The sequence below is a fragment of the Prionailurus bengalensis genome, chromosome B3, assembly GCF_016509475.1.
Source record: "Prionailurus bengalensis isolate Pbe53 chromosome B3, Fcat_Pben_1.1_paternal_pri, whole genome shotgun sequence".
Classification (NCBI taxonomy): domain Eukaryota; kingdom Metazoa; phylum Chordata; class Mammalia; order Carnivora; family Felidae; genus Prionailurus; species Prionailurus bengalensis.
In genome coordinates, this window is record NC_057355.1 from 94,146,962 (window position 1) to 94,172,034 (window position 25,073).

Genomic DNA, 25,073 nt, shown 5'->3' on the forward strand with positions numbered 1-25,073 from the left:
TTAAAGTAAAGTTATTCCTGTTATTTGAAATTATTTTGGTAAACTTTTGATTCTTTTGATTGGTTTTATGTTCTGAAGAGATATAGTGATAGGCCTCATTGTCAAAATTTGTCATGGTTTTAGCCATTTCTTGGTTGGAAAGGCCTGTACATTGATGACTGATTCTGAGAGTTATATTTATAGTCTTCATTAATTTTTGTACAGCCCTTTAGGATCTTCTAGAGGAGATAAATGAAAACTATAAGTACTCATCATATGCATTTGATGTATACTAAATTGAATGAAGACTATAGTAGTACCTAATTTAGTGTTTTAGTACTTAGTATCACTTAACTTTTAAATTCTTAAGTATTATGTATTTTTAACATGACTTTGAGTTGTGAGAGTATTTTATTTTTCTAACAAAAAATGTTAGGTCAACTATTTAAAAAGAAAAAGAAAATAAAAGCAAAAACCTGTGAGAAATACATTAAAATACAATTCAATTATATTTTCTTATGCAAGACATTTATTAAATTATTACAGTTAGAATTTTCATCTAGTGATGAGAGTGACAATTTTCACAAACAACATCCACAGTTAGAAGACTTCAGGGGTCATAACAGGAGTGCAAACAGAGGCATCAAAGTCCAAAAGAAACAGAGTCACCTTAAGGTAAACTTTTTTCATTTTCTTATTTATATATATATGTATTTATATATACATGTATATATATTTATACATTTATATGTATATTATATATTTATACATTTATATATATACATGTATATATATATTTATATGTATTTCTTATTTATATATATATGTATTTAAATATATATATACACCTATATATCATGTATTAATAATAAAAATTAGGTTTTACATTAGATTTCTTGTTAAAATTTCTTTATAGGAAAAAATCCAAAAATTAAAAATATTTTCACCCTAATTTTACTTGTTTTACTGGAATTAAAATCTCAAGGTGTGATAGTTTAGTTTCTTTTTATGTTTTGAAATTATCTTTCAGTGCTTTGTTATTTTGAATGACTGAATGAAGAAACTTTAGTGAAAATTTAAGATTCAAACTGAAAAAATACAGAGACAGAAATCTGAGTTTTAGATTATTTGTTTTTACAGTCAGTACATCATTATTCTTATGTCTATGCGATACTCAAATCCTTGGAAAAGAATCCTCAGCACCTTTTTTTTTTCCTTTTATGTTTATGAGAGGGAGAGAAGAGAGGGCAAGGGTGAGGGCAGGGGAGGGGCAGAGAGAGGGAGACACAGAATCTGAAGCAGGTTCCAGGCTCTGAGCGGTCAGCACAGACCCTGATGCAGGACTCGAATTCACAAACCACGAGATCACGACCTGAGCCAAAGCTCACGACCTGAGTTTAACCGACTGAGCCACCCAGGCACCCCTACACCTTTTCTTTTCATAATCAACCTTTTTGTGGTGCAGTATTTTTCCTGGCAAAAATTAGCCAGAAGACTTGAGAAACTCTCTGCTTATTAAGAAACATCCAGCAAGCTGACATGCTGAGTTGTACTGTATTTTATTTACAGTAGAGTTATCAGAGGAAAATTTAAATAGGTGTGCTACTTTGGCATTTCTTCTTGAAGTTTTCTTTTTCTTTAAAGCATTGGCAAGAAATCCATTTTACAAAACTATTTCCAGTTATGTAAGAAAGTAAATTATTTTCTTAAGTGTGTTTCCTTGTTTTCTAATTTGTCACAGCTTGCAGCTAGAAAGTTTTTAGATGACGAAGCAGAACTTTCCCAAGGAGAGGCAGAGTATGTTTCATCAGATGAAAATGATCAGTCAGAAAATGAACAAGATTCCTCATTACTTGACTTCTTAAATGATGCAACCCAACTTTCACAGGATATAAATGGTAAATGATACAATGATGCTTCTTTTTCTTCTAGTTTTCAGTGCTTTTAACGTGATTATGTTTATATATTTTAGTTTTTAAAGATCTTTGAGTTATAAAGGAAGAAAATTTGGTATGTCTGAAATATTTGGTCACTTTCATTCAAATTCTGTAATGTTTGCTTTATTTTAGACTTGGTTGCTTATAGGCTTCTGCTAATTTGATCAGATCTTACCAGAATGACCTGGTTGGCTCAGTGTCATATGTTCATTGTACAAGTAGTTAGTGACTACTGTGTGCTGGTACTTGTGTGCTGGTAAAGTTCTTGAAAAAGCTGTATCAGTGGACAAAAATCCTTGCCCTTATGAAGCTTCCATGTGAATGGAAAGAGATAAACAGTATACGCAACAGTTTATATAAAAATGAAAAAAAGAGTAAGATGAGGATTTGGAGTGGGAGGAGCTAGCAGTATTAACAATGGACATGGTGTAACTTTAAATAAGGTAATTAGAGGTAGGCTTCATTGAGAAGATGATATTTGATCAAAGATTAGAAGGAGATGTGGACTTGAGCAATGTTGAATGTTAAAAACAGGTGAGATACAAACCTAAATTTATTAAATTTGCCAAGTAAGAGAGATCTGCTTTTGGAAAACAGTCTCTCCAAACAATGCTTGAGCAGATCTTATATATAATATATTAATTACAGATGAGTCGGATTGGCTGTAATAGAAATAGGAAAGATTCTGGTGAGATTTTCAGTGTTCTAATATTTCACAGATCTTGCCATTTATTTTGCTCCTGTACTCTCTGATATGTTGTAAGACAGCAAATTTTCCCAAGCTACTTGAGAGAAAAAAAAGGTTTTAGGGCCACCTGGGTGGCTCAGTTGGTTAAGCGTCCAACTTTAGCTCAGGTCATGATCTTGTACTCTCAAGTATGAGACCCGTATTGGGCTCTGCGCTGACAGCTCAGAGCCTGGAGAATGCTTCACATTCTGTGTCTCCTTCTGTCTCTGCCCCTCCCCTGCTCACACTCTCTCTCAAAAAACTAAAAAAAAAAAAAAAAAAAAAAAAAAAGGTTTTAGAGACTTAAGTTCTCAGTACTATGCCCTTGATACTGATATGACTTGCGGAATAAGGTTTCTTAGTATTATGCCCTTAATGTTCATTAACAGAGCGGCTTTTGAAGGTTTGCAGTATTAATCTGGCGGGGAATATTGATGCAAAGGCAACAAGCAATGTCCAACTCATGGTCTGACTTATTTTAGTAGTATCACTCTAGCTTCACTGTTGAGAATGGTCTTCAGGTGAGCAAAGGTGGGAGACGAGACCAATTACAAGTTCATTGCAGTAATCTAAGGAATGATACAGTCTTTTACCAGTGTGGTAGTGCCAGGGTCAGAAAGATTGGATTGTGGATACTTAGAGCTGCCAGGTTTTCCTGATGGATTTGAGAGAAAAAAAGGAGTCAGTGTGTTTGGGCAACAGGAAGGACATAGTTGTTGCTGTCTTACATTAGGCAGGCTACAGGTGGAGCCCTTAGGATAGGGAGTAAGGAGATCTGAAACTCCATTTTAATTTTTTTAATTTTTCAAGTTATTTTTTTAATAATCTCTACACTGAGTATGGGGCTTGAACTCACAACCCCTAGATCAAGAGTTAAATGCTCTTCTGCCTGAGCCAGCTAGACATCCCTGAAACTCCATTTAGACGTATTGCATTTAAAATATGTAGGATTTCAGGGATGCCTGGGTGGCTCAGTTGGTTAAGCGTTTGACTTCGGCTCAGGTCATGATCATATGGTTTGTGAGTTTGAGCCTCGCATTGGGCTCTGTGCTGACAGCTTGGAGCCTGGAGCCTGCTTCTGATTCTGTGTCTCCTCTCTCTGCCCCTTCCCTGTTCATGCTCTGTGTCTCACTCTCTAAAAATAAACATTAAAAAAAATTTTTTTTTAAACATGTAGGATGTCAAAGTTTTTTTTTGTTTTTTGTTTTTTTTTTTTTCCATTTGTATGACATTTGGGAAAAGGTAAAAACAGCAGGGACAGGAAATAGATTATTGTTTGTCATATGATGCATTTGTCAAGACAACTGTATCCTGAAGGAGGATGCATTTTTTGTATATACATTCTACCAAAAAAAAAAAAAATCTATAAAACAAAAAGTCTCTGAGAGCTCCTAGATCCTGAGTCCTTCTAAATAAGAAACTAGAAGTAAAGTGTCACTAAGTTTATAGGGATTTAGCATGAGTAAGGAGTGGATAGGTAATCAGGAGGATACCTAGTAGTTGATAGCTATGCTATGGAATGGAGGGAAGGGGAATATTATTCAAAGAAAAAATTATACATCTTGTTCCAAGCAGTGCGGTCATTAAATTAGCAGTGTTAGCCTTGAAAATAACCTAAGTTGATTAATTTAATCACTCCAAAAAATGTAATGGAAAATGAGAGACAAAAATAAAATTGCTCTCTGATTATAACCCTGAAAGTACACATAAATAGAAACTCATGTGTTTCCCAGTTTTTGCTTGACAGCAAGTTATGAAACGACCTTACCTCCTAGCTGTGCCTTTTGATGTCTTTAAGCATATGTTTTCTTTTTTGCCTGGATGTCTTGTGTTTTATTTAGTACTTTCTGTAAGTCAAGTACAGTCCTCAGATTTTCATACACATTTATTTTTCATGAAAAGACACTACCTTAATACTCATTTTCAGAGCTAAGGCAGAGAGCTTAAATGAATTGTCACAATCATGCAACCAGATGGTCTGATTTTGAAGGCAAAACTAACTTTACAGTTTTTAATAATTGTTTTTAAACTTGTTTCAATATACATTAAATATCTTTTGTATAAAATAATTCTGCAGGTTTGAATTATGTGAATTTGGAATAGATCAAAGTTAAATACTCTACTAGTTTTCATTTAAATAATTCTGCTACTTGAAATTCTTACTATCTTTACACAGATTCTGAAATGAGAGCTATTTACATGAAGTCTTTGCGTAGTCCACTGATGAACAATCGGTATAAAATGGTCCGTAAGAAGCATAACAACATAAATATTTTCTCACAGGTATGAACTATAGAAATACAGTGGAGAATTTCCTGATGGTAATGTTGAGATATGTTCCTGTTAATGAAGTCTCCATTTTGTTTCTAGTATTGGACTGTCAGAGCTATTTGGGATAATTTCTGCTCTCAGAAAGGTGGACTAAATGAATTCTCAGAATCCCTTTTAGTCCTAATTTGATCAAATTACCCTATCTTTAATTTGAGCTAATTAGAATATACTGTTGAATTGGTTTCCAATTAGGAGAATATTTAAAAGAAGTGAATGGAATTTAATCATAAGAGTTAAATTTTTAATTCTTATTTTTTCTTTTATTCTTTTGTCTTAAATTATTTTTTATAAAGATGTTATTTCCTAAAATTATAGATTATTTTTGATTTATGGACAACATTTTCACATTAGTCTTCTTTGTTAATAAATTGCCAGTATTCAGCTTGGTGTAATGTTCGTATCTCTGTACTTCCATTGTGTTTGTTATGTAGCCCTTATCACATTGTTTATAAATTGTTTATTTTTCTGGCTGCCTACAAGAGACTGTACATTTCTAGAGAGTAAATCATTCTTTTTATAACCCCAGGCTCCCCATTTTTTTCCATAAAGCATATACTCAGTATTATGGTAGTTGAGCACAAGTGACTGAATTAATGAAGTAAGTGAAATAATCATAAAGATTTCAGGTACTTAAAAGAATGTTAAATACATACTGATTTTATGAAAGAAATTTATAATATGCTAATTTGTATTTTTACTATAGATTCCTGAGCAAGATGAAACCTATTTAGAAGACAGTTTTTGTGTTGATGAAGATGAGTCTTATAAAAGTCAATCAAGTGAAGAAGAAGTGTGTGTTGATTTTAACATAATAACTGAAGATTGCCTTGCAAGTGGGAGCAAAAACTATAGAACCAGACGTGCAGTAAAGCTAAAACAAATGGAGATGAGACAAAATTGTGCACGTTCAAAAAAAAAAATTATCCAGAATTATTTTACCAGGTGACTCGAGTGAGGAAGAAAACAATGTAAATGATAAAAGAGAATCCAGTCTTGTGGTTAACCCAAACACTGTTAATAAGAGCAAACAGCAGGACCATTGTGTCAGTAGAGTGCCTTTTGGGTCTTCATTGCAGTCCAAGGACCATTCTGATCCAACTGTTAATCAGTCACCAAAGCAGAGAGGACAGATACCTCTCACTTTAAAGGATGCAGTTTCTGATTCAGACTTCAAACCTTGGAGCTGTAATAAGATTGAATCTACTTCACCACCATTCCCTACTGTTGATTCACAGAAGGACTGTAGAAAATTTCCAATTCATTTGAAGGTATGAATCAAATTAGAGAAAAAGCCTTATGTTTACTGAAAGGGTTTTTTTTTGTCGTTTTGCCTTTTTAAGTTTATTTATTTGTTTAAAGTAATCTCTGCGTCCAATGTGGGGCTTGAACTCACAACCCCAAGGTTGTGCTCTTTTGACTGAGCCAGCCAGGAACCCCTGTTGTTTTGCTTTCTTTTGTGTTTTGTATTAAATAACTAGGTCAAACAAAAATTAGCAAGTGGTGAAATTCTTCAAACAAGAAAATAGCATGCTAAATTATATTGATAATTTGTATAAGGATGCATAGGTTTTAATTTTTTTAATGTTTGTTTATTTTTGAGAGAAAGAGGGTGGGGGAGGGGCAGAGAGAGGGAGACAGAATCCCAAGGAGGCTTCACACTGTCAGCATAGTGCCCACTGTCAGTGTAGTGCCCTATGTGAGGCTTGAACCCACAAACCGTGAGATCATGATCTGAGCGGACATCAAGAGTCAGAGGCTTAACCAACTGAGCAACTCAGGTGCGCCTTTAGGTTTTAATTTTTTAAGTGTGATCACAGTTTTCTTAGTAAAACTCTGTAAGGAAACTTGCTAGTTTTATGAAAAGGAGATAGGAAAATAGGCTTCCTACAAGATAAAATTAACAGAAATTACATGCTCAGAACTAATTCCCCACAGATTAACTTTTCTTTTCCCCACTGAAGGCTTCAGATATGTAACTGTCTTTATTGAGGAGAAGAGTTAGGGACACTACCTGATTTCCTTCGTTTAAATTTCTCTTTTTAGAATGGCCAAGTATTCCAGTTTCCTGCTTCTCCTTGTCTTATTATTGTTGAAATAATCCATCCCTAAAACCACTTTTAGTTTTTAAGAGTTTATAGTTCTAGGGGCTTATAGTTTAGTATGAGTTTATAGTTATAGTAATTAAATAGGGGTTAATTAAAGGTTTAGTAACAGGAATCCCTTACCTGTATACAACTGATTCCTTTCCTTGATTGTCATCTTGGAGTGAGACCCAGACCTAACCTTCTATTTCTCTGTAGTATTTGGGTGTTTCAGGCCATTGTGCTGTAGCAACATGCTTCAGTGTTGACCCAGGGGCACTTAAATTGAAGTTTACAGTTTTAAATTGTCCCCAGGCTTTTTTGCACAAAGTGATTTCTTCAAGACATACTTAGGATAAGGTTGACTAGGTTAAGTCTTGTAATAGATTGGGGAAATAGAGGCTACTTCATTTCTCTGAGCCTCAGTATCCTCAACTGTAGTATAAAGATAGTAATCCCAAGGGTCAAGGTAGGTAATGTCCCAGATTCATGATGGTTCAACTTACAATTTTTTGACATTATGATGGTGTGAAAGCAATATGCATTCTGTAGAAACCATACTTCAAATATTGAATTTTGATCTTCTCCTGAGCTAGCAACTTGCGGTATGATACCCATCATGTTGGCAGCCACAGTTCCCAGTCACATGGTTACAAGGGCAAACAGCTGATACACTTAGAACTTTTATGTACCCATACAGCCATCCTGTTTTTCACTTTCAGTACAGTATTCAGGAAATTACCTGAGATATTCAACACTTTCTTATAAAATAGGCTTTAGGGGGCGCCTGGGTGGCGCAGTCGGTTGGGCGTCCGACTTCAGCGAGGTCACGATCTCGCGGTCCGTGAGTTCGAGCCCCGCGTCGGGCTCTGGGCTGATGGCTCAGAGCCTGGAGCCTGTTTCCGATTCTGTGTCTCCCTCTCTCTCTGCCCCTCCCCCGTTCATGCTCTGTCTCTCTCTGTCCCAAAAATAAATAAACGTTGAAAAAAAAAATTTTTTTTTAAAAATAAGATAGGCTTTATATCAGATGATTGCCCAGCTATAGGCCAGTATAAGTGTTCTGAGCACAATTAAGGCAGGTAGGCTTTGCTAAGCTATGATGTTTGGTAGATTACTTTAAATGCATTTTCTACTTATGATTTTTTTGACTTATGATGGGTTTATTGGGAGGTAATCTTATTATAAGTTGAGGAAGATCTGTCTATGAACAGTACTTTGAAAACCACTAAGCACTAGCTACATTTCTACGTTGGCATGCTCTAACTAAAAACTGGATTCAGGCTAGTAATACTTTGGGGACTGTGAAAAAAGACACATAGATTTTTACAGAAATGTGTTTTAAATTTTTTTCTGTTACCCTATGATTCCATGTAGTATGATTCTTCTCACTTGAAATTAAGAGGGGAAGAATTTGAGGTAGTTTTGAGAAGACAGAAAATAGACTATCTTGTAAAAAACTGTTAGATATATAAAAAAAAGTTGACATCTATTTTGTCAAGTATATTGCAAACAGTATTCCATGTCAGTCATTTGCCTTTTTGTTTATTTATGGTGGTTTGTGCCATAGGAAAAGGTAACTTTTTTATTCAGTCTCAATTTTTTCTTTACGGTTCCTGAACTTCAGTGTCATGTTTAGGAAGCCATTTTCTACTTCAAAATAACTAAGTAGTTCCAGTACTTTTGTTTTCTTCTTTAGTGCCATTTTTTCCTTTACTACATTTATTTTTTGCTTTTTGGAATTGAATACTGAATTATTTTAAAGATTATATTCTGAATGATTAGGGTTTCTATCTTTAGCTTAGGATATAGAAAATTGGAAAGAGCGCTCTTCCATCCTAGTAACAACAAAAAAAGCCGGATAGTCTTCAGAATCATGGTTTTATCTGAAACTATTATGGAGCTGAGGGTGTAGGACAACCAATTGGTCTCATTTCTAAGGAAAGACAAGTGTCTCCAAAGAGAGACTTATTGATTTGGGACATTCCCTGGGCTCTGTATAATTTGGTAAGAGGAATTGAGCTAAACCTTTAATAAATTGCAAAAGGCAGTGAACTAGCATGAGAGTTTAGAACCCCTGGGAATTGCAGACAAAAGGGGAGTTCATAACCTTTTGAGGGCTCTTCTCCATAGACTCATTGGGTGTTCACAGGAAAGATTGAGAATCAGAGAAAGCCTCCCTTGCTGATGCCACGGCTTGGGGGAAGTGACCAGCAATTGTGGAAAAGGCAACAAACCCCATCTGGTTCCTTCCACCCTATTTCCCCTATAGAACAAAAAGCTTTAAGCTGCTGGGGATTACCAGCAGACCTTATAGCTATTCCTCAGGGCCTAGGTGAAGAAGACCCTTTACAGATGGAGGAAGGCAAGAATTAAAAAATGTTCTGTACCTGAGACAGGGGCATGAAAACATCTTGGGCCTAGATCATTAGCTATCTCCAGCCTGGGGAAGGGAGGGCAGGATCACTGTAAAGGTCCTGTTTTGGGAACTGACAGACACAAGTCCTGCTCAGGCTGAAGTAGGAGAATAGAACTTACCCTCTCCTCCTGCCCTGCCACCATGCCACCCCATGCACCTAGCATTCCCTCCAACTAGGCTAGCAAGCACTTAGTAACATAAAAGCAGTCAACTGCTGAGAGAAAGACAAGAGTATGAGGAAAGAACCTCTCTAAGGTACAAGGAAACAGAGAAGATCGAAAGCTGAGAGAACATTTGGAAAAATCATCTGACAAACCTTGTCCCACCCTAAATCCAAATAACCTATGGGACTTTGAAGCCTCTGGTTGTACCTAGGGTAATCATAGCAATAAACCCAAACTCATCTCAACCTTTGACTAGACCATGATCCCTGGGATCATGACCTGAGCTGAAAGCAAGAGTTGGATGCTCAACCACCTGAGCCACCCAGGCACCCCAGATGAAGAATATCTTTAATGAGCCCATCAATAGACTTAATACAGCCACAGAAAGAACCAAGAAACTTAAAGCTAGGCCTGTAGAAATGACGCAATATGAAACACAAAGAGTGAAAAACAGAATGGAGCATCCAAGAGCTGTAGGATTGTATCCTATAGTCTAAGATACATGTAATTGGAATTAAGAAGTGAGGAAAGGATAGAAAGTGTACTTAAACAGTCAATGGCTGAGAATTTTCCAAAGTTAATGAACACTGGCAAATGAGTATGTGAGTCTGTTTTGAGGTCTTTTTGGTATATACCTAGGAATGGAATTTCTGGGTCATACAGTAATTCTCTTTAACTTTTGAGGACTCGCCAGTTTTCCACAGCGGCTGCACTATTTTACATTCCCACCAGATATGTATGTTTCAGTTTTTTTCCCATTCTAAAAACGTTTATTTTACTGTTTTATTTTGTTTTTAATTTTAGCCATTCTACTAGGTGTGAAGTGGTAACTTGGTCCTTCATGTATATAGTCACTTTGGTCATACTGAAGGAAGAAAAAAAGAGTTTAAAAAAAGGAAATAATATTATCAGTAAGAAAAAATCAACTTCAGGTGTTAGAAGTTTTTGGCACTAATATATATTTAACCTGATACCAATATTTTCCACCTTTGCAGGTTGGTAGTGCCCTGGAGGATTCTAGCACGTCAATGGCATACTGTTCCAACTCAAGACCACATTTGGCTGGCACACATGCTTCTCTTAGACTTCCACAGGAAGGCCAAAGAACTTGTATTCTTGTAGATAGTTGTGAAATCACTTCTGGTTCTGAAGTAATTTCTTCCTTAAGAGCAGTTCATGGCATTCAAGTAGAGGTCTGTCCTCTAAATGGCTGTGATTACATTGTGAGTAACCGCATGGTGGTAGAAAGGAGGTCTCAGTCTGAGATGTTAAATAGTATCAATAAGAACAAACTCATTGACCAGATCCGGTACCTACAGAGCATGTTTGAAAGAATATGTGTGATTGTGGAAAAGGACAGAGAAAAAACAGGTTTGTGTTTTTAAATGTTTTTGTTTATAAGGCTATAAAGGAACTCAGCTATTATTTAGTTCACTCTTCTACTGTCAGGATGTGGAAAACTCTTAAAATATAAATACCTGACTCATAAATGTTACTTCATATTTATACAAAGCCGTGCTTTTGATTAGTCATTGTGTTTATGTTTTTGTTTCATAAATAGGTTTCTTTCTGTATTTTTTTACTCATTGTGTTTAAATGAGTTTGAGAGTTGAAGGGTGAGAAACTGAAGGCAAGTGAACCAGTATGTCTTTTTTCAGGAGCCCCAGAAAGGATTAGCGCCTTTAAGGCAGCAGTGGGAAAAGGGACAAGGATTCAGGGGGTTTAGGAGGTAGGATTAGCAGTAGTTGGTGAAAGGAGGCAAGAATTACTTTTTTGTTTTTTTTTTTAGGTTTATTTATTTTGAGACAGCGTGAGAGCTCCAGTGTGTACATGCACACACAAATGGGGAAGGTGCAGAGAGGGAGAGAATCCCAAGTAGGTTCCACGCTACCAGCATGGAATCTGAAGCAGACCTCAATCCCACAAACCATGAGATCATGACCTGAGTTGAAATCAAGAGTCTGACGCTTAACTGACTGGGCCACCCAGGCATTCCAAGAATTACTCTTGTGTTGACCAGTTTCTTGGTCACTGGGCAGTTAGGTAGTGGTGCTCTTTATTGAAATTATGAATATTAGAGAAGAGCAGATTTGAGGCACAAGGGGCGTTCAGTTGAACACACTGAGTTCTTATTTGGTAGCTCAAATAGGTGCATAGGAGCTTCAGTTAGGGGATATCTATGGCTCATATTTAATTGTAGGCAGAGTCCTGAGGATGGTGTAAAGGTCATGGAATATGGAATCAGAAGACACTGAGTTCTGGTGTCCCTACAGCTGTGTGATGTTGCATTGACAAATCACTCCCTCTGAGGGATTAATAATATACTTGTCCTATTCATCTTTCGATGTTATGAGGATTATGTGAAATCATATAGGCAAATGCCACTATGGAAGAGTTCAAGAATTATACAGTCATAACAGGATATAGTAAAAGAAGATAGCATAGTTTATGTAAAACATTGGTTTGGTAATTGAGCATTGTACCTTTTTATCCCCATGCTGTCACTGGTAAACTGTGGCCTTGGATAAGTCACACTTTCAGTAACCAAGTTTTTTTCTTAATTTTATTTTATTTGACAAGTGAGGGCTTTATATTCAGTGATCTCTTGGGTTCTCTTAGTGCTAAAATTCTATTTCTTCTTCACCAACATATCCTTTATAAAGGAAATAAATTTGGAATAAAGAGAAAAGTAACATTGCAAAAGTTACGGGGGGGGGAAAGGTTATGTAAAAAGTTTTGTTTTTCCATAATGAAAAGTGCCCCCAAAATGATAGAGGGTAGAATATGGAAAGAAATGAATGGGAAAGGTAAGGAAGTAAATTCAGAGGCAAGAGTTAAAGATGATGGGTATGCAGGGCTTTGAGTTATTCTTAGAATAAATACGTAAGATTTTGTATCAAGCCAATACTTGAGTTATTTATCAGTTCTAGCATTATGAGGAATTGTAGAGGTAAGTAATATGGTCTTGGTCTTCATGAGTGAATTATCTAGGAATATAAACTCTCCTCTGCCTACTCATCTTACTATTTGATACCAACTGAAGACACTCATAAAGATAGTTCTTATTTTAACTCCCAGGTATTTGAGAGTCACTTTAAATCTTTACTAGTAGGGTTTCTCATTAGCATAATGTGGCACTAATTTGCTTAGTGGTTGTAGATCTTGGGATTTTAATAATATAAAATATAGTATTAATGATTCTACTTAATGTAAGTTACTCATGTTTGCATTTTCCTAAATATGAAATATTTAGGAGACACATCCAAGATGTTTAGGAGAACAAAGAGCTACGACAACTTGCTGACTACCTTAATTGGGGCCGGAATCCGAGTTCTTTTCAGTTCCTGCCAAGAAGAAACTGCAGATTTGCTAAAGGAACTGTCTTTAGTAGAACAAAGAAAGAATGTTGGTATTCATGTTCCAATAGTGGTGAACAGAAATAAATGTGAAGCACTTCAGTTTTATCTAAGTATTCCCAATGTAAGTTATGTAACTGCATTAAATATGTGTCACTGGTTTTCTTCTGTGAGAAAGATGACTAACAGGTATGTCGGTCTTAATATTTTTAAATGGTTACTGTAAAATGATTCTTAGAACTACTTCATATAAATTTTAATATTATTTAAAAAACTAAAGATGTATAGTGCATATTAGAGTATCTCATTCAGTAAAGACTTTTTGCTTCCCAATGTTAACAGTCACTGCATGAAGTTGAGGACATTAATGGAGGGAAAAGATAGGCACCGCCTTTGGGGAGCTTAGAGTCCTCTGAGAGCTAGACAGCGCTTATATTTGATCTTGCATTCTAACATTTCTGGGCTGTTGAGTTTTAGAACTAGAAAAATATCACAGTGCAGATTTTACTAGTTTTTGATTATTATATTGCTTAAAAAGGAAAATTTTAGAAAATACGTTATTTTAAATTAAAGGCCCAGGTAAGATGTTGAAATTGTTATAAGTGACTTTGAATATAGGGAATAAGTGTGTTTTATTTAAACCATGCTAAGGACATATTAACTAGATGTAAAATGCTTAGAAGAAATGATTTTCTTAAAGGCTTATGTTTGGTGTTCTTTAAGCAAATAAGAATATTGTGTTAAGTCAAAAAATTCTAATTTATTTTTCAGCTCACCTCAAGAAATCTCCACATGTGCACAAGTAACTCATCAGAAGGCTGAGGAGATCTATAGATATCTTCACTATGTATTTGACATGCAAATGTTACCAAATGGTCTTAACCAAGGGAGACTACAATCTGATGCATAATGATACTGCTCAAGGTGTGGTTATGAAAGAACTCTCACAATACTAAATGCATTTCAATAATCATTGCTGTGGTCTGTGATAATCAGTTTAAAATATGTAAAATAATATTCCCACATCTGTTTTATGTGGTGTACATTTTTATTTATATAGATTATAAATTATCTTAAAAGAAAACCTGATGTTCAGTAATCATTTTCATTAACTAGATTATGAAACTCATTTTGTTATTGAAAAAAAAAGGTTTACTGAAGGAGCTATTAAGAAATTAAAAGTGGGCGCCTGGGTGGCTCAGTCGATTAAGCATCCAACTCTTGGTTTGGCTCAGGTCATGATCTTGCGGATCATGTGGTTGCCATTTGTTAGCATTAATAGGTTGAGGTGTCTGCCACCAACTTAGTGGTCGTAATTTTTCCTATATATAAATCATAATATCTAGAATATTTTCAATGTCCTGAATCTACCTATATATTGGATAAGGGCAGTGTGTATATATATATATGTGTGTATATGTGTGTGTGTGTGTGTGTGTGTGTGTGTGTGTGTGTATAGATATAGATATATGGCAGTAGCTGTATTGTGAGATAAATGCTCTAGTAACTAGTAGAGTTGGAAATTTAACTGAGTATGTTCATCTTACCAAAAGTGTCTCAATCAAGTACAGTTAGATCCTGTTATTATGAACTGCACTTTACACTTTTTTTTGTTGTTGAAATACCATATTCAAAGAAGTGGGATATTGGCTTAGATTTGGGAAATTTAGTATAGATGAGCTGTTGAATAGGGACTTCGTTGTGCCCGTAACAGTGTATCTGTGATATTATTAACATTTTAAGACAGACATCTCCACGTTTATATCTGCAATATCTGAGGCCCTTCTTTCTAGTCAGTCTAGTGCTAATGCAGCCTTTAACTATGGATTCCCACCCCCACCGACACCCCCATTTAGAGTTTATTCTGTTTGTCTTGTTTTTTCTTGCTACACTGTAGGGTAGGTGAACCAACATCACAGCAGAGAGCTCTCCTTGCCTTAGACTTGGCAGGGGCTTCAGAGCTCATCTAAATCAAATTGCTTTTTTTCTTATCAGGTGATTGAAGTGAGGCCCACAAACAAGTGACTTACTCAAGTTTACTGGGAAATCCAGAACCAGAACCCAGGAACTAGATACAATTATTTTTCACTAAAAAGTTATTCTAATCGTAAACATAGCTTCCTTGGGGTAGTATAAATTCTTAATTTTTCTGAGACTAGCAGATTTCATAGTTCTGCTATTCAATAATTCTGTCAAAGCCAGAGAGAAAAGAAGTTCTAGAAGTTGTTGGCTGATGTGCAGCTATTGATTTATTTATCTCTCAGGCTCAAATTTACCCTTTAGTATCTTGCTTTGCTATAATGGACTGGACTTTTTGAATATTTCTCCCTACAGTGAGCATGATTTAAGCTTTGTCAGTAGAAGGAAGAAAGGGGCTTCTTTCTTGTTCCAGTATGTTGTTTTGCTGCTTCTTGTTCCTCTTACATGGGGTTAGCGGTGCATGTGGGTGGGGACATTTGGTGGTTCTCTGCCTTACCTCAGCAAATTCACATTGACTTGGGCAGATGACCACCTTGCAGCATCTCCCATGCAGACAACAGTGTGCTCAAATTCTTTGTGTCCACCCATCAGACGAAATAGAAGTTAACATGGTATGAGGGACATAACCTAGAGGATTTCACTTACTTATGCTTGCTGTGTACAGAGATTTATCCATATTTAAGCTGCAGTAGCCTTCATACTCTTACTGGTAGCACTGAACTTTCAGCCTTGTTGATGATTAATTTTTAAGCACACTTTTAAGTGTCCTTTGGAGGTTACTTTAACCCTTCCTAGCATAACTTATGATCTGATGGGACTAACCAGGTACCTGGCAGGTGGGATAGAATAAAACTGACTAGGAAGGACATTGAAGCAGCTCCAATAGGACACAGGGAATTTGGGGGAGGAGGGCCACACTCTTTGGTTTGTATTAAGTCTGTGCTGCATCAAAATTATCCCTTTGTTTCTCAATATAACTACCTTCTAACTCCTAAAAGGAGTTAACGTTAACATTATCCATTAACATTAATAAGCAGCATGGTATTATACCAAATACTGGCAACTTAAGTTCTACAACAGTATTTCACTCTGAAATAATCCCTCATTTGTTCCATCCATCCACAAAGACATCTAAGTCTTTGTGGCAGAAACAATTATGATCTCAGTCGAACTGTAATTAATATTCTTGTAAAATCTTATGTTTCTATAAATCCTATAGTTTTATAAACTGACTAAATTCTTAAAAAAAATTGTTTTACTAAAAGTTCTGGCATTTTTTTGAAGAAACAAGCTGAACCAATAACAAAACGGCTGTTTAATTTCAATGATCCAGCAAAATACAAATCCAAATGTTCTAAAAGCAAAATTTATTTGAACAATCTAACTGGAGAGAAAGGGTAAGTGAATATATACTGTAACCAGAGGAGAGATATTCTGTCAAATTTTAAAACAGAATGACAGAATAAGCTAAAAAAAGTTTATTTCCAAAGGAGCTGTCTGAAAGGAGGAAAATAATGTTTTATTATGACATGGCATATTAACTTGACTCTTTATAATGGTAGATCAATTACGTGAATGTCTAATCCAGTCTTTTTAATACTAAGGCCAAATGTAAACTATGAATGTCTGCATATGTAAATAAGGCTTAATGTGACAAAATTTATTCTCTGATTCTACCTAATAAAAGTACTAAATTTACATAGGTTTCATAGCTGTGCCAATGATAAGTTTTAAGGAAAAAATCAAGTGGTAACAAATGCTAATACAGTTGTCATGAATTTGTAGCCAGCAATACAGTCTACTTTTTATTTCCCCACCCCTACCCCTTAAGGGTGGCAACATTTTCTTGGAAGCTTTTTAAAAAAATCTGTTTAGGACATGATTTTCTTAAACAGATGCTTAAGAGAGACTTATCTAGAATATTTTAATGTTCAAAAAACAGAAATATACAAGTATGTATACAAGCAAAACAATTTTCCTTATATTTTAGTAACCTATATCAATGAACAGCATTCTACAGAAGGATGTTTTACTCTGAATACAAACACCTAAAACCTTTGAGAAGGAATCCACAATTTCATATGAAGGCACATTATAAGGAAAATAATATGTATTCCAAAAAAAGATATAAATACACTGTCTGCTTCTTGACAAAAATCCTGGAAATATTTTCTCATACTATGCAGAATCAGAGTTTGAAAAATAATAATCTTTCTCTTCTTCATCTAAAGACTCCATAGCATTGGTGAAAAGTTTTCCAATACCAGAGTGTTCTCCTAATTCTGTAAAGAGAAATTTAATAAAAAAGATTAATATACTTCTAAAAGTAATTTCAATGAAATTGAAAATGAGAAACTGAATAGGTCTGCCCACCTGCAAGCAGCTAATTTTAGTACCATGTGAATAAAGGGACTATCTTACAATAGAACTGAGCTACCAAAGAAAGATACAAATAAATTACCTTTGTTATACAGAGTTTTTTTCCTTGATGTTGGAGTTGAAAACTCAGTTTCAACCTGTAAGAGAGTTCATGTTAATAGCTAAATAGTACCTCCTGTGAATTCTGCTTCAAACATAGACAGAATAAGCTTGCTTCATCCCCTGAGTACCTCGAACACGTGCCTATAACAATACCTAATCACATAAGTATCTGTGAAACATCTAATTCTCCTTTAAGTTGAATTTATCCAGAGAAAGAATACTTCTTCAATGTTATTTCCCACTGCTGGCACACTGTAAGAAAATATTACAAACTAATGCTAATGCTATAGAGGTTACAAGATAGTCTATGGGCCTCTGACAGTTGTCAAAATCTAGGTACTCATTCCATTCCATGACACTAGCAAAACTTAAATTGTTGATAGACGAGTTTTAAGTGTATGATGGAGATTTACTACATCAGTGCTTGTAAACTATTGGCCATGGCTGGCTATCTTTAAAAATGAAAAGGAATAGAATAGAAAATGACAGGGCATATTCACTGTATTAAGAGTAAATATTGTTGAAACTTTCAAGATACACTCGTGTTCAGATTGTGATGTAAATGTACTTTGAAATGAATCAAAACACTATTATATCATTTAGCTCTCAAGATCATTCAGTGACATTAAATCAATATGATTCCCACACTGATGGTACATTTTACTCATATATGAACAAAACGAGATTAGAAAGTTCAAGTAGCTTATTATAAAGCTGTATGGTCAGATCTTGAAATAAAAATTTTTTGACACTAAGTCCTTTGCTCTTTCTATCCTCATGCATTGACTAAAATATTAGTCAGTGAAAAAATAGGACTAAATCACAAAGATACCATAGTTTGGTAGGCTACTCAAATTATGACCCATTAAGAAAAACAAAGGCCCAGTAGTGCTTAGGATGATGTCAGAAATGCAGAGAAATAAAAATTATTAATAGGAATAGTCCTTATAGATCTATCCATATGAACTTTTCATCATTATGCAGACAGAACAGACTGAATGGATTAGGATCTTGCTACCACTCAGTATGGTCCATGGATCAGCAACATAGACACCTGGATTTGGTGAGAAATGCAGAAATCTCAAATCTGCTGGATCAGAATCTGGTGTTTAACAAGATCCATAAGGGACTTCTATGCACATTAAAGCTTGTGAAACAACTGTCAAAGCAGCCTAACTTCACACTGGCAAAATAGTAACTAGAAGCCAAACAAGTCTTTCTTACTATGTTGATTCCAGGTCCTCTGCAACAAACCAAAATTTCATTCTCATAAGGAACGTGAGACTGGAAAAAGAGAATCTAAGAAACATGGAATCTGTCTACACCTTCAGTTTTAGAGATTTCTTTTGAAGAATTTAGTCTCCAGGATGATTTTAAACCAAACTGCCCAGAAGTGTCTACCATTTCCTATGGACAAATGAAACCCATAAAGATTGGATGTGATTATGTAATGCCAGTGTTTAGAAACTCTAAGAATTATACTGCATGCATGCTACAGTAACAGTATTTCAACATGGGTGAGGGAGGAAGAAATTGCCATAACCTGATCAGAAGGAATATACAATCAGGAGAAAAGGTGGTCTTCAACATTTTTACCTCCATAAATTATATTTCTCTAAGATTAACTACTTTGAGAGCAAGGACTTATATAACTTCACAATTTGCCATCTATCAGTATATCAACAGATGTGATGAATAAATGAATACTTACTGTTTTTTTCTTGATATTGCCCCAGACAATGCCACCTTTACTTTTATGTTCTTTTTGCATACGAAAAACATATTTATCACAGTCATCCCTGTTTGAATACAAAATAATTTTGTCAACATTATCATATTTCTATTCACAGGTTGAACAGCAGTTGACAAAATTAAAATGTGTTCCAAGCTTTACTTTGAAAAATTTTTTTAGCGTTTATTCATTTTTGAGAGACAGAAACAGAGCATGAGTGGGGGAGGGGGCAGAGAGAGAGGGAGACACAGAATCTGAAATAGGCTCCCGGTTCCGCGCTGTCAGCACAGAGCCCAATGTGGGGCTCGAACTCTTGAACTGCGAGATCATGACCTGAGCCAAAGTCGGACGCTTAACTGACTGAACCACCCAGGCACCCCTCCCAAGCTTTTCTAAAAAGTATATTTTCTGGGAAACAAAAGCAAAAATAAACTATTGGGACTATATCAAAGTAAATAGCTTCCCCCTCCCCACCCCCACCCCCGGCAAAGTAGATAGCTTCTGTACAGCAAAGGAAACCATCAACAAAACTAAAAGGCAACCTATGGAATTGGAGAAGATATTTGCAAATGACATATCCAACAAAGGTTTAGTATCCAAAATATATAAAGAACTTATAAAACTCAACACCCAAAAAACAATCCAATTGAAAAATGGGCAAAAGAAATAGACATTTTTTCCAAAGAAGACATCCAGATAGCCAACAGACACATGAAAAGCTGCTCAACATCACTCATCCAGGAAATACAAATCAAAACTACAATGAGACAGCATCTTACACCTGTCAGGCTAAAATCAGGGGTGTCTGGGTGGCTCAGTCAGGTGTCTGACTTTGGCTCAGGTCATGGTCTTGTGCTTCATGAGTTCAAGTCCTGAGTTGGGCTCTGTGCTGACAGCCCGGAGCCTGAGATTCTCTCTCTCCATCTCTGCCCTTGTCCTCATCTCTCTCTCAAAATAAATACACTTTAAAAAAAGAAAAAGAAAATGGCTAAAATCAGCAACACATGAAACAACAGGTGTTAGGATGTAGAAAGGGGGAATCTTGCACTTTTAGTGGGAATGCAAATTGGTGCAGCCATTCTCGAAAACAAGAGCCTCCTCAAAAAGTTAAAACTTGAACTATCCTATGATCCAGCAATTGCACTACTAGCTATTTAACCAAAGAACACACAAAAAAACTAATTCAAAGGGATACATGCACCCCGATGTTAAGAGCAGCACTATCTACAATAGCCAAATTATGGAAACAGCCCAAGTGTCCATCTGATGAATGGATAAAGATGTGGTATACATATACAATGCAATATTACTCAGCCATCAAAAAGAATGAAATCTTACAATGACATGGATGGAGCTAGAGAGTATAATGTTAAGCAAAATAGGTCAGAGAAAGACAAATACCATATGATTTAATTCATATGTGGAATTTAAGAAACGAACAAAGGGAAACAAAAAGAGGCAAGCCAAGAAACAGACTCTCAACTATAAAGAACTGATGGTTACCAGAGGAGAGCTGTAGGGGGATAGGTGAAACAGGTGGTGGGTTTTAAGGAGGGCACTTGCTGTGATGAGCACTGATAATACAGAAGTGCTGAATCACTATATCATACACCTGAAACTAGTATTACTTTATGTCAACTGGAATTTAAATAAAACTACAACAAAAAGGTATATTTTTCTTTTCCATTTTTAAAAAGACCACGGTGTACTGATAGAAATGGACAAAATGCTTCAACCAAACATTTAAAAGGAAACACTGAATAGGAGTATTCTAGGAAATTATGGTTTTGCTTACTGTTCATTGTCCCATTTGTGCCCTTTCCAACCACTATCTTGCTGCCTCTCTTTTCCAGAATCCAGAGACTTCTTGTCCCTGGACTCCCTTTTATTAGACCTCTCACTCCTTTCTCCTGTTCACTTTCTTCCCCATCACATTGAATCTCACAGGTAACCATTTTAAGGATATACCTGGTGATGAAAACTCTCAATTCAGTCTTCAATTCAGTTCACAAGTCTTTTATTTCTACATAGTTACATCTTGTTTATATTCTCCACACCAACTATGAATTTTTTTTTTCATTTCTTTTTACTTTCTTTCCCCTCTCATTCTTAGCAAACAGGCTTGACCCAAGTAGAGTTACAAATTGAAGCCAAACAGAATGGCTATTTCATTTCTCCCTGCAATTTCTAGTGCTGCTTATGACAGTAAATCGCAGTTGAACAACACTTCTGATTCTCTCTCTTGGCTCCAAGATCCTTTTTGATCAATGAGCTTTTCCTTTATGACGATTTAGGAGCAACCTTAAAGGTATGACACGAAGAAATTTCTAAATGTGTGATTGTGTTAAGATATTAATGTGAACCACAAACAATGCTGCGTAGCTAGTAAGAAGCCTAGCCAGCTGTTCAGGATCAGTACCTCATGACTCTGTTGTCAGAAGTCACTTCTGAAGTGATAAAAACTGAAGTGATAAAATTTTAATTATTTAAAATTGTTATAAAAAGGAAGTAATCTATTTGAGCTGGTGAGTCAAGAGATAGTGTAGAGGCCTAGGAGACATTTTTTAAAATAAAGTGTTAGTAAATATATTCATGATATAAATGAGTCTATGTATACTATGTATACTATGTAGTCTATAAGAAAAAAGAATGTATTCCTGTAATTGTAAAAGTGATACACCAAAACTCACTTAAATGTAATTCAATAACCTAGATAACAGCTGGTGATGTTTTTAGTCAAGAAATTTCCTTTCTGAATACATGCTGTTGTGAATTGGAATCATATTGTATATAATTTAACTTCTTAGCTTTTAAAAACTATTGTCGGGGCGCCTGGGTGGCTCAGTCAGTTGAGTGTCTGACTTCAGCTCAGGTCATGATCTCGCGGTCTGTGAGTTCGAGCCCCGTGTCAGGCTCTGTGCTGACAGCTCGGAGCCTGGAGCCTGCTTCCGATTCTGTGTCTTCCTTCCCCTCTGCCCCTCCCCCACTCATGCTCTGTCTCTCCCTGTCTCAGAAATAAATAAACATTAAAAAAAAAATTAAAAAAACAAAACTATTGTCTACTGAACACTATTCTTTGTCATTAAAAATTCTTGAAGGCATGGTTTTTAATTATTACTTATTATTCTATTATGTGGATAAATCCTAAGTTCTTAACTTATTGGACATTTAGGTCATTTTTATATTTTCAGTATTATGTTTCATGATGAATATCTTTGTTCATACAAATTTACATACATACTTGCCCAAATATATTTCCTCAGAATTGACTCACAAAACCCAAGAGCCAAAGAGATGAGTATTTTAAAGCTTTTCATGATTTGGCCAACGTGCTTACCAAAAGCTTTGTCCAAAATTATACTCTGAATACTTTCACCTGCAATGAATACTAAATAAAAAATAAACAAAAATAATTTATGGATTGCTGGGGAAAAATTATGTTTTTAATAAATAAATGCAAATTAAAATTTCACCAAGCTCCAGGAGATGAATGAATACTTTTTTCACAGTCATTATTATTGGCTTTTGCCTCATACCCCATGGAAATTACTCTTACTAAAACCAGCATTGTCCTGCCTGATTGCCAGATAGAATGGCTTATTTTCAGGCCTCATTTTTATTACTTTCCATTTTTTCTCTGTGTCATTCAACTGCTGGCCACCCCTGATTTTTCTTAATTTTATTTATATTTTAAGTGCTTCCATATTCACATAGTTCAAAATTCAAAAAGCTTCCCTCTTTTCTAGTCTCCAAGCTATCTTAGTTTCTCTTTGTAGGGATCACCCGTTTTCAATTTATGTATTCTATAAGAGATATTTCATCAAAGGAAAGCAATTCTGTATATATACACATATATATGCAAGTATATACATACATAAATACACAGCTCTTATTTACACAAATGATAACACGTAATTCACGGTATCTACCTTTTTTCATTTAATAAATCGTGAACATTTTTCCATAATAATAATTTCCTCATTAATTTCTATGGCTATATAATATACCCAATTTTTGTGATTAGTCCCAGTGGTGAGGATTCGAATTGTTTCCAGACTTTTGCTATCATAAACAATACCCTAAAAAGCTGTACATTCACTATTCTAAAAGCAGGATGGATAGGTTAAAGACTGTATTTACAATTTTGATAGATATTTACAAATTGCTGTCTGCAGAGACTGTACTAATTTACCTTCTCCTCACTAGTAATGCATGAGAATGGCTTTCTTTTCCTCTTAATTTGTAGGAGTGCTGTATTAGGAAAATTAGCCTTTTCCTTTGATGGGTTCCATATATTCTTTTCTCAGATTACTGTTGACCTTTTGATTGCTTAGGGTGGTTGGTATGGGGTAAAACTTTTTATTTGGTTGACTTTACCATTTGTTTTGTTAGTGTTTTCTGAGTCTTGCATCATAGTTAGAAAAGACTTTCACTAATCTACAATTATAAGATAATCCTCCAAGGTTTCTTTAGGTATATTTTATAGTTAAATTTGTTACATGCAAAACTTTGATCCATTTGGAATTATCCTGAGGTAAAGTGTGAGCTGTGTGTGTCCCTACACTACTGAACCACACCCCTACTTGTTGAAACTGTCCATCCTTTACTTCTAGAAACTATCCTTTCTTGATTTCCTTTTTAATGATGCCTCCTCTCATTATTGACATCTACTCTCTTCAACTCATGAAATGCCAAATGCTGATGCAGAGATTACAGTATCATATGCATATTTACCTATTTATAGAGGCTAGCATGCCAGGACTGACATGCTGACACTGAGGAGTTTTTGCCAATGGAAAGACAACTGATGATGGAGTTGTTGGATTTTTGTCCATACTGGGCAGAATATCATCCTCTTCTGCACTGTCCTGGAGACTTGGCAACTAAAAAACAAATATTTCTTACTAGCCAGCAGGCTCCCCTAAGAATGGGATTTCTCATTATCACTAAATATTTTTGGGTGGGATAGAACAGAACCTTAACCTCTAAAAAAACCTTATTTTCTATTGTGTTAAATGGAGACAATGACAAAGTTGTGAAAAGACCAGTGTCAGCAAACGTTTTCTGTAATGAGTTAGTATATATTTTAAGCTTTGTGGTGCATACAGTCTCTGTCCCAAATATTAAACTCTGCTGTTGTAGCATGAAATCAGACATAGCTATTTAAACAGTGAGCATGTCTATGTGCCAATAAAATTTTGTTTATAGAAAATGTGGTCCACCGGATTTGATCCATGGGTCATGGTTTGCTTACCTTTGTGTAATCAGAACAAAACAGAATTAATTCACTGAATGCTATGGGAACTCAAGCAAGTATTAAACTTTTGTGTATATATATTTCTAGTAAACAGCAATTCAATCATTAAGAGTTTATCTAAGTTTACATCAAAACATTAGAAAAAGCGGATTTATCCCACAGAAAATGAACTTACTTCACTGCTTTCTACGTTTTATTATTTTTGTTTTTAAAATGTCGCTACTATTGCATTTAAGCCAAAACATATATAAAACCTGAAATGATGGTAGAATTATATAAAGGATATAACCTCTAAAGGACCATGGTTGTTATGCAGGGAACACAGTAAGAGACTCAGCTGGCTCCTTTAGAGATCTCCCTTTACAACCTGTGTAGGCAAAAGGAGCCTAGATAATGATGTTACTTAAACATTCTTAAAGCATTTGTGTAGCCTTTTAATATTGGAGATAATGTAACAATATTAAGAAATGAGGGGCACCTGGGTGGCTCAGTTCATTAAGCATCCAATCCTTAATTTCAGCTCAGGTCATAATCTCACAGTTTGTGGGATCAAGTCCTTGCATTGGGCTTCACCTGCCAGCACAGAGCCTGCTTGGGATTCTCTCTCTCTGCCCCTCCCTTGCCCCTGTGTG

General features: G+C 35.4%; 2 protein-coding genes across 5 annotated transcripts in view; one reads left to right on the forward strand and one right to left on the reverse strand.

Annotated features, from left to right (window-relative positions):
• The window catches only part of FANCM (FA complementation group M), a 66,004-nt gene extending 51,929 nt beyond the window's left edge, over nt 1-14,075 (forward strand). Inside the window, 8 exon segments of the mRNA XM_043556066.1 lie at nt 526-654; nt 1,721-1,877; nt 4,820-4,926; nt 5,678-5,884; nt 5,886-6,242; nt 10,631-11,006; nt 12,889-13,180; nt 13,763-14,075. Of these exon segments, the coding sequence (XP_043412001.1) occupies nt 526-654; nt 1,721-1,877; nt 4,820-4,926; nt 5,678-5,884; nt 5,886-6,242; nt 10,631-11,006; nt 12,889-13,180; nt 13,763-13,901 (1,764 nt within the window). The 3' untranslated portion in view covers nt 13,902-14,075.
• Nucleotides 14,076-16,319: 2,244 nt separating this feature from the next.
• MIS18BP1 (MIS18 binding protein 1) overlaps nt 16,320-25,073 on the reverse strand; it is a 58,591-nt gene continuing 49,837 nt past the window's right edge. For 2 of the 4 annotated variants that reach the window (XM_043556068.1, XM_043556067.1), the window contains 4 exons: nt 23,919-24,067; nt 19,164-19,251; nt 17,433-17,487; nt 16,320-17,253 (listed from right to left, as the gene is read on the reverse strand). In XM_043556068.1, the coding sequence (XP_043412003.1) occupies nt 17,150-17,253; nt 17,433-17,487; nt 19,164-19,251; nt 23,919-24,067 (396 nt within the window). In that variant the 3' untranslated portion in view covers nt 16,320-17,149. Of the gene's footprint in view, nt 17,254-17,432; nt 17,488-19,163; nt 19,252-22,521; nt 22,573-23,918; nt 24,068-25,073 lie in introns of those variants that run through there. The other 2 variants (XM_043556070.1, XM_043556069.1) reach the window with 2 other exon arrangements.